Genomic DNA, 16,840 nt, shown 5'->3' with positions numbered 1-16,840 from the left:
TGTGTTCAAGATCCTTTTGGGGGAAGGGAGAGGGGAACGTGCACTGGCCATGTGTTACAACTGAGATAAAATCTAACAGCCGTTTTTAAAGGCTCAAGCCCCATCCCAAGTGCTGAAAAACCAGAGGCTGAGGAAGATGTGTGAGCTTCCACCTCAGTGTTTTACTGAGACCAGTGCTGACGCAGATGAGGCACACGGAATCCAGCTCCATTCCCTAGAAGCCATCCACAAGGTTTTCCTTGTAGACATCATCGCTGTAGACAATCTGGGTCCTCTTGTCCCGGTGGCAACCCTTAGGGCTGTTCTGGACAGCTAGGGAAGGAGGAAAGGATTGGTTAAGGTTTGTAGCACTGCATCTGAGCACTACTGAGGCCACAACTCAAGAGTCTGACCAGCTCCCTCCTGGCTGCTGGCCCTTGAAAGCCCAATTTCAATGCTGCCCTCTGGTGGCCAGGATGGCCTGGCTCCCTTTAGCCTCCTCAGGGGCTACCAACCCATCCTGGTGGCAAGGAGCATATCCTGCTACTGTGGCCCATGCAGATACCTTAAGTTCTTAGAACCATCCCAGATGTCATTACTGAGACAAATGAACGATGTTAAGCCATTAGAAAATCTCCGTAGGCCTCTGTTGACATGCTAGTTGTTTCTTGTTCCCTCCTTTCGTCTGGAGGGCCACTCTTGCTCTGAACACCCCTTTCTGCCTACTCCTGTGCTAGAAAAGCCAACAGGCACAGTGGGCTATTTGCACTAAACTAAGAAATGCTACTGGCCCCAATGGGAGAACCATTCTGGGTGTGGCTTTGACCCAAAGCATTCTTCCTCCGGCCTCAAGCTGTTCCCTCTCTTTCTTTTTCCTCTCTATGCAGACGTGTCCCTCTCTTCACCCCTTCTCCAAGGATTCTATTCCTGCCATTCTGGGGCTAGATTGACTCACCCCAAACCAGCCTCCATTCTCTCTGATCTTTGCACCCTGACACTGCTGATCACACCCCTTCTCCCAAAGGTTGTGTCCTCTGGCTTTAATGGCTGCTTCCTGAATATTCCCCATGCCCAGGACTGGTAATTCTTCTGTATACTTATACTTCCATTTTGCAGCCACTCTGTGATACAGAGAACTCTAATCCGTATTTTCATTCCTCACTTAACACCCAAGTTAAGTTCCAGATCTTTAATTTCAAATGCTTATTTTATAAAACCAACCACACTCCATCTCAAAATGAACAAAGCTATGTGACATGCTCATCTTCTGCACCAACCTCCCTTAATTCTACTTTCTTCACTGTTCCAGTTACTGCTTTGGGAGTTGTCTCAATCCTTTTCTTTCTGTCCACTCCTACCTCTAACTGACAGAAGGCCTGATATCCTCCACACAGATCCAGGCCTCTATCACTTCCATGGGATCCTGGGACATGCAGGGGAACAAACGGAAGGAGTGAGCTGTGGGGAACAGGATGAAGGAGGAAGAATCTGTTCTTACCGAGGGAGCCCCAGACAGACTTGCCAGTGGCAGCGTCCAGCATGGGCTGTTTGCGGGCAATGCTGACTTTGAGCTGTACGGACTCCACCTGGGTCCCATTGAGCTGGGGCAGAAGAGGGGAGGAGGCAAAGGATGGGGGGAAACATTGCAGACAAAGTAAGGGAGGCATTCCAACAGCTGTCACCCTAGAAACAGACTGAATGAGGATCTGAGAATACAAGGTTTCTTGTGTGACTAGGAAGAGACTTTATCTGTCAATAGGAAATGATCTCCTCCTGGCTCTCAGTATTTTAAAGAGAAAACATGAGGAAGTCCCAACCTCAGCGACGGCCTGATCTGCTGACTCCATCTTTTCATAGGTGACGAAGGCACAGCTGGGATGAGAGAAAACAGGGTCAGTAGAGGGCCTATGGGCTCTCATGGACCCAACCAAACCCAGTCCTCAGAGGCCGCTGGGGACAGGCCGGTGTTCTCAATCAAACCCAGGTGCTCCCAGGACTTATCAACCTCCCCCACTGTCATCCTTACTTTCTGGGTGGGTCCATGGAGAGGTCAATGATGTTTCCAAAGGGAGCGAAGGCCCCACGGAGGAGGGTGGGCGTCATGTCCTCTCCATATACATAGAGAGTATTCCCCTTCCGAGGGGCCCTGCGTTCAGGAAACGAATCCGACCCTGTGGGATCAGGAGTCACAGTCACAAGATGCAACCCATCTCAGCCTCTGCTTTAAGAGGCCACTTTAGTAGGACCTGTCTAAACCCTTTCACTTTTCCCACCAGCCCAGATCACTCACTGCGGAAAGGGCCCTCTCGTTCTCGATCACGGTCCCTGTCCCGATCGCGGTCCCTTTCCCGATCGCGGTCCCTGTCCCGATCACGGTCCCTGTCCCGATCACGGTCTCGATCCCGTTCCCGATCACGGTCTCGATCCCGTTCCCGATCTCGGTCTCTGTCCCGGTTCCGCTCACGACTGTGGTCCCGGCTGCGGCTTCGGGGAGGAGAGGCTGAGGAGCGGGTACCACCACGTTCTTCAAAGCCCCAGTCAAAGCTTCGAGGGGGACCATCACCAGCCCCTGGGCCCTCTGCCTCTTCCCCATCTGGCCCCAGTTCCCGAAGCCGATCACTGGAAGACACAAAACTGGGGAGACACAGACAGTGAGGATCAAAGGGGGTCTTTACCTCAACTTCCCAGACCCTGTGGAGATGTAACACCCCCTCTGCAGTCCCAGTTCCTTCCACCCCAGCCCGAAACCTCCCAAGGATCCAGGCAATCAACCCTCTCCCACTCCTCCAATTGGGACCCAGTTGTCTCTCTAGCTCTCTAACCTCTCATACAGAGATTTCCTCTGGGGGCGTCTGGATGACTGCAAAAAAAAAAACAAGGACATTTAAGATGAGTCCTAGTTGCTGGCATGTGACCCCAAATATGTGGGTCTCTCATCTTCCTCATTCCCTAGGCCCCCTGGGACAGAGAACCAGGAACCATACCTCCTGCAGATCGTCATCGGCAGATATGCTCCTTTGGAACGGCTGGAAAGTGGGGACTGGCCCCTTCTCAGGATCCTGGGAAGGTTGTAGAGATCTACTTCAGCGTGAGAGCAGGAGGCAGCCTAACCGTGCGACAGAGGGGTTCCTCTTCCCTCACCCTCTTCTTGGTTTCCTCTCTACTCTTTCTTCTCCTTTAATTCCTTTGTGCATTTCTTATTTGATTATGTATTTTTCATGAATGACCTAACATATACTTATAGTATGTAGCTAATCTGAATGTTTCTTGAATCTACTGACATCTCTGACCTGTTCAACTCCCCAGAATGACAAAACTTAGAAACTTGAATATGTGATAAATTAAAGCCACAGAATATGTAATATGGAAAATGGAAAAGTCAGCCAGTGTCTTCACTACAGATAAGAAATCTGAAGTTCAGACCTATATGACAACTTATCCATGACTAAATTGACATTATTTTCCCCCATTTTACCTCCATTCCAACTTGGAAACATGCCCTCTGAAGTCAAGGGTCCCCTGAACAATCATTCTGCTTCTGCTTACCTTTAACTTCCCCTCTAGGGTTCGAGAACGTTTGAAGCCCGAGTTCTTGGTCTCGGCTTTGATGGCACTGATGGCTCCTGACTTCACCAGCTGCTTTGCCTGCTCTGTTGCTGTGGCTGTGTCCACCACAGGCTGCTCTGACAGTGCTGGAGTGGTGAGGGAAGGAGGCATTATTTTGGCCAAGCTGTGGGAGATGTCTGCCCCATGGTGCCCACTTCCAGTCTATCCCCATTTCCCCTGTCACTCACAGCGTTTCACACCGCCTTGGCTGGCTGTGCTGCTACTACTTTGCTTCTTCAGAGCCAGCAATGCCTTTTTCTGGGAACAAGAGTGAGAAGAAAGGAATTGGTGAGGGCCAGTCCCTGGCCTAGTCTGCTCCCAAGGTCCCTGGGCACCTCACTCCAGGGGACACCTTTCTCAGGAAACAGTATAAATGGTGTCCCTGGAGTGGTATGCTGAGGCAGCCCTGCCTCTCACACATGGTCCACTGGATCATCTACAAAACCAGCAATACTTAATCTACCAAACCAGGGTATCCAAAGGCTTTCCAGAGTCTCAGGGTTTTGAAGTTGAAGACAAGGATTTCAGCCATGGACCAGAGCCCCAAGATACAAGCTGCAAGTAAGTATACGCCTACGTGCCTTTCTCAGGGGCTGCATCCATCCATCCCCTGCATGTTTAACAAGAACACACCATAACTTTGTAACAGAGCGATGCAAAAGTATGAGACATGGTTTCTCCCCTCCAGAAGCTTAAAGCCTGAGAAACAAGATGATTAGAGACAATTATCAAGAATGATTATAAGAGATGCAGGCTGTTTGTAGCTGAAACCAAGTAAGGTTATCTGACACCAAATGGCTATTAAACTGGTACCTGGGTACAATCTACGCAAAACAGATGGAAAGAAAAGGGATGCAAAGAAAACAGAATGGCAAAGACGAAGAAATAAGAAGGCTTTGGGAATGCACGTTTTGGGACTAATGAATAGTTCTATTTGACAAGAAAGGGATGCCAAGGTAAGGCTTTGGTTTACAGACAATGAAAAACCACTTACGGGTTTTGAGAAAAAAAGAGGCAGAGTTTTCTGTTTTCAGTAGTTCATTTGAATAAGAATGAAGGAAATCTGTTCAAAAAAACACTGAAAAACTTTTTGAGAAACCATTCAGCAGTCTACATGAGTGTCAGCAAAAAACTTGATCTATGAAATACACAGGAAAAAATAAACTAAAGAAATTACTTCAAAGAAAGAATCAAGAAGACTTGGCAAATATTTGACTATGCAAAAAGTGGAGAAGTCAGAGATGAGATTTTGATTCCAAACACCTGGGAGAACTGACTGTGGTCACTCCTATTTGGAAGGAACTAAATTAGAGTAGATAGGAAGATGACAGCTGCAACACTGGATACCTGGGGGCTATCACTAACAGACTGGGTAGAAGTGAAAAAACAAACCTGGAGACTACCACCCGTTCGGTGGTACTGAAAGCCATGGAAAAGGAAGACAGCTGCATGGCAGAATGCACAGAAGAGAAGGTACACACCAAGACTTGGGAAAAAGCCCAACTATGAGGCTACACTGAGAGGAGATATGTCTCCAGGTATGAGCTGGAACAACCGCCCCCCCAACCCCTCACACTCACCCCAGGTGTTCTCAAGAGTGTAGAGTCTGTGAAAGGTTGGGCCACGCCTCCACACACTCCCTCACCTTTTTCTTGAGTTTGTTGAATTTCTTCTGCAGAGCCTCCTCCTCCTCGCTCAGTCCGGGGGGTATCACCAACATGGTGGCTCCTGGTTCAGGGGCAGGGCCCAAGACATCTTTCTCCACTGTCACCGCCCAGGGTTCACACGCCGTCCACAAAGTACCCAACCGCACCCCTCCAGGCCTACCTACTCCTGTCTTTTGCCTCTCCCTACCCCTTGCTTAAACCAGGCTGCTGTCCAAGCCCCCGCTCGTCGGGATCGATCAGCATTCCCTCTTCTCTCCAGCAATCACGGCCACCAGCGCTGAGGAACCAAGTGGCCCGGGAAAGGGGAAGCACCCCTTCCGCCGCCAAGACGATGGCATCAGACACCCCCTACCCCCGCTGGGGGTATAGCAACCGCGGGGTCCAAACGGCACAGGAGGCAGTGAAACCCGCGCAGCGCTCGCAGAGCAACCAAAAGGGGAAGAAGAGAAGGAGCTCGGAATAAAGGGGCGAAGGGTGAGAAGGAGAAGACCTTACCTGAGGGGGCGGTAACCCGGGGTGGGTGTCCCACGGTCTCGGGCGGCGCCCGCGCGGGGAACGGAGAGCTGGCTCAGAGCGATGACGTAGCGAGGGGCGGAGAACGCGGTAACCAAGGCGGCCCAAGCCAGACACTTCCGCCCGGCCGTGCCCGCCCCTCTCGGCTCAGGTCAGCCTCTCTGTAACGCTCATCTCTGTCCTCTCCGGCTGTGTGTGACGGAAGTCGCCTCCACTTCCGCCCATTCTGGGGCGGGGCTCGATCCAAGGCTTCTTGCTGCACTTCCGGTCTGCCCTGCCGCTGCCGTGGCTCCAAGATGATGGAGACCGAGCGACTCGGTGAGGGGGAGGGGGTGGAACGAAGGAGTAGTCAGGGGGTGACCCTTGACCTCTGATCTCTGACCTTCCCTCTGTAGTGCTACCTCCTCCAGATCCCCTGGATCTGCCCCTTCGGCCGGTGGAGCTGGGATGCACGGGGCGCTGGGAGCTGCTCAATGTGCCTGGGGCACCAGAGAGCACCGTGAGTGAATGTTGACCCTAACATTTCTTCTGTTTCTGGACTCCTGTCATCTGGGCCTGCCTTGTGCCGAACAGACCCCAGCCCAGTGGACCAGCTATGGGTCAGAGCTCATATGTAGACAGAGCAGGGAGTGCTGGGGATACCTGAGCTCTGAGAATTACTCTTTCAAATGTGTCTTGTTTCTCTGGAGTCACCTTCTGTCTCTAAGCACCAAGGCACTGGTTGATGGCTAGCCTTTGAGGCCCTGCCTCATCCTTAGTTCTGGGCCCCCTTTCCCTAAGACTAGTGATTCTCAAATTTAAGTGTACCTTGTAATTAGTGGTGGGGGTTTTTAAGAATACAAATTCCTAAGCCCAATCCCAGAGATTGTGAAATTACCGTATTTTGTGTTGTATTGTAATGTATCAGTAATTGTTGTTGCCGGTAAATCAGTAGCAGGTAGTTTACCCTGGAAGACAGGATGATCTTTGGAAGATACTGTTTCTGCTTGGTTGTCCTATTTGGTCAGGAATGTCTGCTGCTTCTGATTTGAACACAAATTCCATCAGTTTCTTTTTTTGTCTGTGTCTTATGCTCTATCTTTACTTAATGTTTCTCATCTTATCCTTTACCAGCTTCCCCACGGCCTCCCTCCGTGTGCCCCAGATCTGCAGCAGGAAGCAGAACAGCTGTTTTTGTCATCTCCAGCCTGGTTGCCTCTGCATGGTGTGGAGCACTCCGCCCGGTGAGGAGTCTGGACTAGGGAGGTAGGCCCCTGAAGAAAACTGGCACAGGAAAGAAGGAACACATGAAAATTGTTTTCCTTTTTGCAGAAAATGGCAGAGGAAAATGGATCCCTGGTCGCTCTTGGCCACACAGGGGGCCCCAGTGCCCTCCGACCTTCAGGCCCAGAGACACCCAACCACAGGCCAGATTCTGGGCTACAAAGAGGTAAGAGGTCAGAGACCACAAGAAGCAGAGTAGGGAAGGGATCAGAGGCAATCTCAGCCTCACTGGGGTTGTGGTCTTTTGCCTCAGGTCCTGTTGGAGAATACGAACCTATCAGCCACCACCTCCTTGTCTCTTCGCCGGCCCCCAGGGCCCATCTCCCAGTCCCTGTGGGGGAATCCAACACAGTACCCTTTCTGGCCAGGTGACTTTTATGGAAATGGAATGGTAGGGGAGAGTGCCCTCAGTCTTCAGGAAGGGTTCCCCACCCATCTTGTAACTCTACCCCTGCACCCCATGAATCCCTTTTTGTCCACCCTCTCCCTAGGTGGAATGGATGAGCCCACCATAACAGATCTGAGCACTCGGGAGGAGGCTGAGGAGGAGATAGACTTTGAGCAAGGTGAGGTGGTGTGGGCATGGACTCTTGGGAGTGGGACTGTGAGTCTGGGCCCTGGCGAAGAGGGGCCCCAGCCTATCATAGGGCTGCTCCTTGCCCTTCTGTGCCTTTGAGACAATTAGGGAAAGGTATCCTTGTCATAACAGTGTTTACTGTCACCTGTCAGAAAGTTGTCCTAAGTATCCCATTTTCAGCATCTGTGCTGTGAATGGCATCCTGTAGGTTTGAGTAACGTGTGACTTGTGTGACTCTGTGTAGTAGTGGTGATTCTGTCTGTCCTTGTCCTTCAGATCTTCTTACTGTTCCGCCTGGCTTCAAAAAAGGTGTGGACTTTACACCAAAGGGTGAGTTTTAACTTTGAGATGGGCATAGAAGTGGTGCTCTTCTCCTGTAGAACAGAGATGGATGTGACCAGGTTTCCTTTTTTTCTTGCTCCTCAGATCACCCAGCTCCAGCTTCTGGCTTGCTCAGCCTCAGCCGTTTGCTGGAGCCTCTGGATTTGGGTGGGGGAGACGAGGATGAAACTGAGGCAGTGGGACAGCCAGGAATTCCCAGAGGGGACACGGTGGCCGCCTCCCCCTGCAGTGCTTCCATGGCCCGAGCAAGCAGCTTGGAGGACCTAGTGTTGAAGGTTGGTGGTTGTGGGCAGTTGAGGCAGGAAAGAAGGGGCCTTACTGGGGGGCTGAGGGTGAGGTGGGGTGGCTGGGTTGGTTGGGTCTAAGAGGAAGACTGGAGCATCTTTTGGGAGGGGTGGTAATGGAGAGCTATTTGACTGTATCTTTATCCCTCCTTTCCACGGCTTTTGCAGGAAACATCCCCAGCTGTATCCCCTCCAGAGCCCCCCAAACCCCTGCCTCAGGAGCAGTGGGCGATTCCTGTGGATGTCACCTCCCCTGTTGGTGATTTCTACCGCCTCATTCCCCAGCCGGCCTTCCAGGTAGGCTGGCCTGGTCCTCACATCCTCACCTACCTCTTTCCCACTGTTCACTTCATTTCCTCTGCCAGCCCAGGCCAGATGCCTTCTAGGTCCTTCTTCGACCTCAGTCCTGGCCCTTCTTCACTCTGGCATGCAACTGCCACCTTGCGCGCCCCAGGAGTAGGAGGCAGGAGGGCGGGCCCCTTTCCCTTCTCTAGCTGCCATCTGTTTCTCTCTCCCACAGTGGGCATTTGAGCCGGATGTGTTCCAGAAGCAGGCCATCCTGCACTTGGAGCGGCATGACTCTGTCTTCGTTGCGGCTCACACATCTGCGGGGAAGACGGTTGTGGCTGAATATGCCATTGCCCTTGCCCAGAAACACATGACTCGGTACAGGTCCCCTCCCCAGACTCCCCTTTCACCAGCTGGTCCTGGCTTCTCCCACACCCTTTCTGCTTGTTATCTCTTCCCCGCCTCTCCCTCCTCCTGGAGATGAGAGGTTTGGGGAGAAACGGAGACAGGACTAGAGCGAAGCAGGAGGGTGTGGTGGGGAGAGGGGTTAGAAGACCCGCGTCAGGTTCGGAAGGGGTTGGGCTACAGAGTTTCTGTAGGGTTGTGTCGTGAAGGAGAATGTGAAGGCAGTTTGGGGAAGATCGGGGACACGTGGGCTCTGGCATGCCTCTGGGAGGGCTCAGGGTGGAAGAGGTGTGCTGTCCGGGAGGCTGTGGGGGTGCTGACTCGCTGACTTCATGTCCTCTTCCCAGCACCATTTACACATCGCCCATCAAGGCCCTGAGCAACCAGAAGTTCCGAGACTTTCGAAACACATTCGGGGATGTGGGATTGCTCACTGGGGATGTGCAGCTGCACCCAGAGGCCTCCTGCCTCATTATGACAACAGAGATCCTTCGGTGAGAGATAGGCATTCAACACGGGTGGATTTTTGGTCAGGAAGGTGAGGCTGCTCCGGACAGCATGTTCACTGAGAAAAGGGTGGGGTCAGGAGCCCCTGGGGAGTCAGCCTGTGGCCTCTTCTTCCCAGCTCCATGCTGTACAGTGGCTCAGATGTCATCCGGGACCTGGAGTGGGTCATCTTTGATGAGGTTCACTACATCAATGATGCTGAGGTAGGAGGCATGGGGGCCCCAGGCTCTAGTAGTCCTCTCCTGTGGGCCTAGATCACCCACCCTTGTGGACCTTACTGCCTTCTTTGCCCCCCGAATGGAACCCTGTGCGCATCCCTAGAGAAGAAGGGCAGCCCCCTCTGAGCTGCTGGTGAGTGGTGTTCTTTCTCTGTGCCCAGCGTGGGGTTGTGTGGGAGGAGGTGCTCATCATGCTCCCTGACCACGTCTCCATCATCCTTCTGAGTGCCACCGTCCCCAATGCCCTCGAGTTTGCCGACTGGATCGGGTGAGATGCGCGCCCTGGGAGGCTTGGGTGGATGGCACCATGGCTCTCCTTGGTTGGGGGAGAGGGTGAAGATGACCATAGCGAGGACAGTGGTCAGGTCTTGAGGGTGGAGAGAAGGAAGGGATGGGTTGGGCCACGTGTCTGACTCTAGTGGCTGCAGGACCCCGCTTGGGTCCAGATCATTTTGTGCACTGGGAGAGGGGATGATGGGACAGCCTTCCAGTCTGGCTCCCAGAAAAGATTGAGTGAAGCCAGAGGGGGAATATGATGGGATGTGCATCCCTTCCTGCACTCTCGCCCCTGACCTGCTCTCTTCTCCCCACTCAGGCGACTGAAACGTCGCCAGATATATGTGATCAGCACTGTTGCGCGCCCCGTTCCTCTGGAGCATTATCTCTTCACGGGGAACAGCCCCAAGACCCAGGGGGAGCTCTTTCTGTTGCTGGACTCCCGAGGCACCTTCCACACAAAGGGGTAAGCTGGAGATGGGGTACAGTCAGCGCTGTGACCCCGGGTGTGACTGTGATCACCGACCCGCGCCGTGTTCCAGGTACTATGCTGCTGTGGAGGCCAAGAAGGAGCGGATGAGCAAACATGCCCAGACCTTTGGGGCCAAGCAGCCCACTCATCAGGGGGGGCCCGCACAGGTGAGAACTTGGAGGCTTGTTACCTGCTACCACCTGTTTCAACTCTGTCCATTGTTCCTACGTTCTCCAGAGGTTTGGACTTGAGCTTTGAATACTGTCCAACTTGACATGGCTTCACCTCCCCTTGCTTTGGCCCTGACTAGTTCAAGGACTCAGCCTTTGCCCCTTTCTGCCCCCTTTTGCAGGACCGTGGTGTATACCTGTCCCTTCTGGCCTCCCTCCGCACCCGCGCACAGCTGCCTGTGGTGGTGTTCACCTTCTCCCGGGGTCGCTGTGATGAGCAAGCCTCGGGCCTCAACTCCCTTGACCTCACCACAAGTTCAGAGAAGAGTGAGATTCACCTCTTCCTGCAGCGCTGCCTTGCCCGCCTCCGTGGCTCTGACCGCCAGCTGCCCCAGGTATGGATGGGGGTCTTGGAGACTGGTTGGGAGAGGATTCTCCACCACCTTCTTCCTGACCATGGGCCTTGGCTTCCTGCAGGTCCTGCATATGTCCGAACTTCTGCACCGCGGCCTGGGTGTGCACCACAGTGGCATCCTGCCTATTCTTAAAGAGATCGTGGAGATGCTTTTCAGTCGAGGCCTGGTCAAGGTACACACAGTGGTAGAAGGGGGGCTCTTCAGCACTTGCTGCTTGCTCCAAGGCCACCCGGAGGGTGGAGGGGCAGGGTTTTAGACAAGACAGTGTAGTGGTTAAGAACTTGGGCTCTGGGTCCAGACTGCCTGCGTGTGAATCCCCACTCCACTACTTACTTACTGTGGGACCTCAGGCAAACTCTTAATCTTTCTGAGCTTTAGCTTTCCTGTCTTAAAATGGCAGTACACAAGATAGGTATGGCAGTATTTGGAAGAGAAACCCAAAAAGTTAGCAAGTGTCTATAAAGTTAGTCATTAGAAAAACATAATTTAAAATACTCAACAAGAAATGACTTTACAGCCACAAGACTGCTAACATTTAGGAAACTGGCGAATGCCAGGTGTTGCCAGATGTCAGAGATGATAGGATTATAGGAATTCTCATATAGGTGTAGCACATCTGGAGGGCACCCTGGCATTCTTGAGGCAAAACTATATATAATATACTCTTTGATCCTAAATTCTGTTTCTGGGTATATAATGCAAAGAAGTTCCTACCCTGCTCTGTGAGTGAAAATGTCCACTCTTCCTTCTTTTGTTGCCTGTAATCTTGTGGTAGGGTGCTGGTGGCACCAAGGTGCCATCACCGGAAGAGTGGTAGGGCATTGTCAGGGGCACGCCCCACATTGCTCTGCAGCCCCGGGCAACAGTGGATTTGGTATAACCACAGGGACTGGGATGGGTGTTGAAAACACTGTGGCAGAAAAGAAAACATGAGATGCATGACTGCTGTTATGTTATTATTACTTTTCATTTGAGTACAGTTGACACACACAGTGTTACATTAATTTTGGATGTAAAACATGGTAATTCTTTTTCTGATTATACAGTAGATGTAAGTTTACCTGGTATGCTGTGCTTACCACAAGTGTAACTCCTGTCTGTCACTATCCGTTGCTCTTATTAGTATCATTGGCTATATTCCTTATGCTAAACATAAGGGTGCATGTATCATTTTAAAATTTTTTTAGTGAGTTGTGAGAGAGGGGCAGAGGGAGAGAGAATCTTAAGCAGGCTCCATGCCCAGCACAGAACCCAACACAGGGATGATAGGGCTTGATCTCACAACCCTGAGATCATGACCTGAGCCAAAGTCAAGTCGGACGCTTAACCAACTGAGCTACCCAGGTACCCTATCATTTATTTCTTGACTTAGGGTATAACTGCCTTTAACATGGATTATAAATTCATGCACTCAGAATAGGGTACAATCTGCAAGAATATAATCACACAGAAAGATACTCTACACCGGGATGATTGATGGTGGAGAGATGGGAGTGAGCTATGAGGGTTACAAGAAAAGAAGTAGAGGGGTGCCTGGGTGGCTCAGTCTGTTAAGCGTCTGCCTTCAGCTCATGATCCCAGGGTCCTGGGACTGAGCTGCACTGGGCTCCCTGCTCAGCGAGGAGCCTGCTTCTCCCTCTCCCTCTGCCTGCCACACCCCCTGCTTATTCTCTCTCTCTCTCTGTCAAATAAATAAATAAATAAAATCTTAAAAAACCAAAGTAGATAGTTAAATAGATAAAATGAGGAAAATACAGTGCTTACACTATGATTGGCCCTGAAAGTTAAATGATCCTGCAAGTTAACTGTCTGGGACTTAGCCTCGGCTACAAAGTAAGGTGCACTTGGCTAGGGAGGGGTGTGTATTGCACCACTTTGCTGAAGCTCTCTTCCCCCATTCCAGGTCTTGTTTGCCACAGAGACTTTTGCCATGGGTGTAAATATGCCTGCCCGAACAGTGGTGTTTGACTCCATGCGGAAGCATGATGGCTCCGCCTTCCGGGACCTGCTCCCTGGAGAGTACGTGCAGATGGCGGGCCGGGCAGGCCGGAGGGGCCTGGACCCCACCGGCACAGTCATCCTGCTCTGCAAGGGCCGTGTGCCTGAGATGGCAGACCTGCACCGCATGATGATGGTGAGCCGGGGTGGGATGGGCTGAGCTGGGAGGGCCCCAACTCCGGTTACTGGCCCAATTCTCTCTTCCAGCCCTCTTCCCCCTCCCCTTTCTTTGCATAGTTGACCCTTGAACAGTGTAGGGTTAGGGGCACTGACCTCCTGCACAGTCAGATAGTCATGTACAACTTCTGACTCCTGGAAAACTTAACTACTAATAGTGTATACTGTTGGCTTGAAGCCTTACTGGTACCAGATGATCAACATCTATATGTATGTTACACATATTATGTGTTGTATTCTTAAAATAAAGCAACAGATAAGAAAATGTTATGAAGGAACTTATAAGAAAGAAAATACTTATAGGACTATACAATATTTACTGAAAGAAATCCATGCATAAGTGAACCCATGAAGTTCAAACCCATGGTGTTCGAGGGTTGACTGTACTTTTTTCTTTTGCCTGGGAGAAATCAAGGTCAGAGTGAGCAGATCTGAGGATTAGACTATCATCTCTAGTTTATTGTCAGTGTGAAGACAGAGCCAGGTAGGACCTTGGAGAGTATTTAGTTTTCTTCCCTTATTTTGCAGAGGTGAGTAAGCGGTTTATCTAAGGTCCTATGGTTGCAGAGAGGGGACAAGATCTGCTGGGAGTAGAACTGCTCCCTAAGGGGCTGGCTGGGGGGCAGCTGGTCCCCAGCACCCACCCCCGGCTCCATCTCACTGGGTTCTCTGACCTGGCCCAGGGGAAGCCATCACAGCTGCAGTCCCAGTTCCGACTCACATATACCATGATCCTGAACCTGCTGCGGGTGGACGCCCTCAGGGTGGAGGACATGATGAAGAGAAGCTTCTCCGAGTTTCCATCCCGCAAGGACAGCAAGGTGAGGAGGTTGGGATGACCAGTATACTGGGCAGGCAGTTGGGACAAGGGAAGCCGGGCTGGGAAGGGGCGGACATCTGGAGACCAGGGGGTGCAGGTGGGGATGGTGGGACACTGGGGACTGTCCTTTCACACCTTCCCCCACTTCGACCCAGGCTCATGAACAGGCTCTAGCTGAACTGACCAAGAGACTAGGGGCCTTGGAGGAACCTGACACGACTGGCCAATTGGTTGACCTGCCTGAGTATTACAGCTGGGGGGAGGAACTGACAGAGACCCGGAGCCTGATCCAGGTGTGTGCTGTGGGGGTGATGGAGAAAGAGGGGAAGAGAATGCAACACTTTGGGTGCTCCTGAACCTAATCCCAGCCTAGTCTCTGTGTCCGTGATGCTTCCTTCTCTCTCCCCACTCTTTAGCGGCGCATCATGGAGTCTGTGAATGGGCTCAAGTCTCTCTCAGCGGGAAGGGTGGTGGTCGTGAAGAATCAGGAGTATCACAACACATTGGGTGTGATCCTGCAGGTGAGGGTAATGGAAACTCGGACCCCGGGGGGGGGGGAGTTGGAGTGAATGGGGAAGGAGTTGGGTTGGGAGGAGGGAGGAAGGAACCTCATCCCCATCTTCCCCACTTGGCTGGGGGTAGTCGTAGTCACAATGGTATACTCATATGCGTTCTTGCTTTCCTTTCCTGTTGTTTTCCACTCTGTGCCTACCTCCTTGTACCCTCCCGAAGACTGTTTTGACTTGGTTACCAGTCCATACTGGTGGTTCTGCAGTTGCTTCATGATCACTGCCCGAGGGTGGGGATCTGCTCCCGATCTTTGATCTCCGCTCCTCACGTTGCCCTGGCCTGGCCTCCCCTATCTACCGTAGGTCTCCTCGAACTCCACCAGCAGGGTATTTACAACCCTGGTCTTGTGTGATAAGCCTGTGTCTGAGGACCCACAGGAGAGGGCACCAGCCACCCCAAGTGTGCCCTACCCCGATGATCTTGTGGGATTCAAGCTGTTCCTGCCTGAAGGTGAACATGGGGCAGTTCACCGGGTTCCTGACAACAGTGTGGGCTGCTTGCCTGGGTTCATGGTAATGTTTGGTCCTGCTCTCCCCTTTTCACAGGACCTTGTGACCACACAGTGGCCAAGCTCCAGCCAGGAGATGTGGCTGCCATCACCACCAAGGTTCTCCGGGTGAATGGGGAGAAGATCTTGGAGGACTTCAGCAGGAGGCAGCAACCAAAATTCAAGTCAGGGATGCTGGGCGGGGGATCCTCCTTTTCCTGGGGAGGGACCATGTAACGGGTGTGGAGAGGTGCGGCTGGGGTGTAGGGGCTTCTGTGGAAGAAAAGACTCTGCCTTAGTTTTCAAGACTTTGCTCCTTCCTCAGGAAGGATCCTCCCATTGCAGCTGTGACCACTGCTGTGCAGGAACTGCTGCGTCTGGCTCAGGCCTACCCAGCGGGACCCCCTACCCTTGACCCTGTCAATGACCTGCAGCTCAAAGATGTATCAGTGGTGGAGGGGGGGCTCCGAGCCCGGAAGCTGGAGGAGCTGATTGGCGGTGCTCAGTGTGTGCACAGCCCTCGTTTCTCTGCCCAGGTAGGGTCCTGGATGCCAGTGCCCAAACTGAGAGGTGGGGGTGGGGGGTGGGTTTCCCTTCTGGACCCCTGTACACTGGCTAGTCCCATCTCTGCCCTTGTCCTTGGTGCTCTCCTGCCCTGGGGCACGGGGAAGGCTAACGTGCTTCCGCTGGTGGCTCTCTGCAGTACCTGAAGCTGCAGGAGCGTGTGCAGATACAGAAGGAGATGGAGCGACTACGCTTCCTGCTGTCGGATCAGTCACTGCTGCTGCTCCCAGAGTATCACCAGCGAGTAGAGGTCGGAGGGGCAGCAGTGGGGGGTGAGGGGCTAGTGAGGGAGAAGACAGCAGGCTCCCAACACCTACCATCTTTCTTCAGGTGCTCCGAACCCTGGGTTATGTAGACGAGGTGGGCACGGTGAAGCTGGCAGGGCGGGTGGCTTGTGCCATGAGCAGCCATGAGCTGCTCCTCACTGAGCTCATGTTTGACAATGCTCTGAGTGCCCTGCGGCCGGAGGAGATTGCAGCCCTGCTCTCCGGCCTGGTCTGCCAGAGCCCTGGGGACCCAGGGGAGCAGCTCCCAAGCACCCTCAAACAGGTAGGGGACACCCAACCCACTTCTCCCCCTTGGCTGTGGTGTTCCCAATTCCCATCCCTGGGTGTTCTCCAGGTGATGCCTCAAGCCCTGTTAAGTGTCCCTAAGAGCTGGGATGCTGCCTTTCTTGAGCTGGGACTCCCCACTCCTGGAGAAGGAAGGCAGGGTCTGAGCCTCTCCTTTCCCATCTGCAGGGAGTTGAACGTGTCCGGGCTGTGGCCAAGCGGATTGGTGAGGTCCAGGTGGCCTGTGGCTTGAACCAGACAGTGGAGGAATTTGTGGGGGAGCTGAATTTTGGGCTTGTCGAGGTTGTGTACGAGTGGGCCCGGGGCATGGTGAGTCACTGGGGTTTTGTGGGTGGCGGGTTGGGGAGAGGCTGCCCAGGTCTACCACATTCAGTCCTCACCCTGCTTCCCTCACAGCCCTTCTCCGAGCTGGCGGGGCTCTCGGGGACCCCTGAGGGCCTGGTGGTCCGCTGCATCCAGCGCCTGGCTGAGATGTGTCGCTCACTGAGGGGGGCAGCCCGCCTTGTAGGTGAGCCTGTGTTAGGTGCCAAGATGGAGACAGCAGCTACCCTGCTACGGAGGGACATCGTCTTTGCAGCCAGCCTGTACACTCAGTGAATGCCCTTTGTGTAAAAATGTAGTAATAAAACAGTAAACCACCTGTGTGTACTGGAGGTGCTGGGCACGGTC

The 16,840-nt window shown here is 52.8% G+C and overlaps 2 protein-coding genes across 3 annotated transcripts; one reads left to right on the top strand and one right to left on the bottom strand.

The window, feature by feature from the left end:
• NELFE (negative elongation factor complex member E) lies at nucleotides 1-5,848 on the bottom strand. 2 transcript variants are annotated; one of them, XM_044256139.1, is made up of 11 exons: nucleotides 5,748-5,848; nucleotides 5,231-5,313; nucleotides 3,774-3,843; nucleotides 3,526-3,671; nucleotides 2,964-3,038; nucleotides 2,802-2,839; nucleotides 2,270-2,613; nucleotides 2,006-2,150; nucleotides 1,797-1,851; nucleotides 1,478-1,580; nucleotides 1-312 (listed from the first exon to the last, which is right to left on the bottom strand). In XM_044256139.1, exons 2-11 carry the CDS (start codon nucleotides 5,303-5,305, stop codon nucleotides 215-217), a joined length of 1,149 nt encoding a protein of 382 aa, XP_044112074.1. In that variant the 5' UTR covers nucleotides 5,306-5,313; nucleotides 5,748-5,848; the 3' UTR covers nucleotides 1-214. The 2 variants fall into 2 exon arrangements, with proteins under 2 accessions (XP_044112074.1, XP_044112084.1); XM_044256149.1 differs by lacking the exon at nucleotides 5,748-5,848 and having other exon boundaries at nucleotides 5,231-5,330.
• Nucleotides 5,849-6,022: 174 nt separating this feature from the next.
• SKIV2L (Ski2 like RNA helicase) lies at nucleotides 6,023-16,811 on the top strand. Its single transcript, XM_044256091.1, has 28 exons — nucleotides 6,023-6,083; nucleotides 6,161-6,264; nucleotides 6,879-6,988; nucleotides 7,077-7,194; nucleotides 7,282-7,396; nucleotides 7,520-7,594; nucleotides 7,882-7,935; nucleotides 8,032-8,222; nucleotides 8,400-8,528; nucleotides 8,752-8,897; nucleotides 9,272-9,418; nucleotides 9,550-9,634; nucleotides 9,811-9,917; nucleotides 10,245-10,391; nucleotides 10,468-10,564; nucleotides 10,750-10,962; nucleotides 11,045-11,155; nucleotides 12,887-13,117; nucleotides 13,842-13,979; nucleotides 14,134-14,271; nucleotides 14,395-14,499; nucleotides 14,851-14,998; nucleotides 15,094-15,220; nucleotides 15,361-15,571; nucleotides 15,739-15,849; nucleotides 15,930-16,148; nucleotides 16,340-16,480; nucleotides 16,568-16,811. The coding sequence occupies exons 1-28, from the start codon at nucleotides 6,062-6,064 to the stop codon at nucleotides 16,766-16,768; spliced, it is 3,741 nt and encodes a 1,246-aa protein (XP_044112026.1). The 5' UTR covers nucleotides 6,023-6,061; the 3' UTR covers nucleotides 16,769-16,811.
• Nucleotides 16,812-16,840: the final 29 nt, after the last annotated feature.

This window comes from Neovison vison, chromosome 1, assembly GCF_020171115.1.
Source record: "Neovison vison isolate M4711 chromosome 1, ASM_NN_V1, whole genome shotgun sequence".
In the NCBI taxonomy this organism is placed as follows: Eukaryota; Metazoa; Chordata; class Mammalia; order Carnivora; family Mustelidae; genus Neogale; species Neogale vison.
This window is presented reverse-complemented; position numbering and strand designations above follow the sequence as displayed.

Bases quoted from the DNA above. Each gene is read 5' to 3' on its own strand.
- NELFE (XM_044256139.1), bottom strand. From the start codon at position 5,305: ATGTTGGTGATACCCCCCGGACTGAGCGAGGAGGAGGAGGCTCTGCAG. The intron at 3,039-3,525 runs GTAAGCAGAAGC...CAACCTTCCCAG, and splicing joins CCCTAGAGGGGAAGTTAAAG to GATCCTGAGAAGGGGCCAGT. The intron at 1,581-1,796 runs GTTGGGACTTCC...CTTCTGCCCCAG, and splicing joins CAGATCAGGCCGTCGCTGAG to CTCAATGGGACCCAGGTGGA.
- SKIV2L (XM_044256091.1), top strand. From the start codon at position 6,062: ATGATGGAGACCGAGCGACTCG. The intron at 15,572-15,738 runs GTAGGGTCCTGG...GGCTCTCTGCAG, and splicing joins GCCCTCGTTTCTCTGCCCAG to TACCTGAAGCTGCAGGAGCG. The intron at 16,149-16,339 runs GTAGGGGACACC...TCCCATCTGCAG, and splicing joins TCCCAAGCACCCTCAAACAG to GGAGTTGAACGTGTCCGGGC.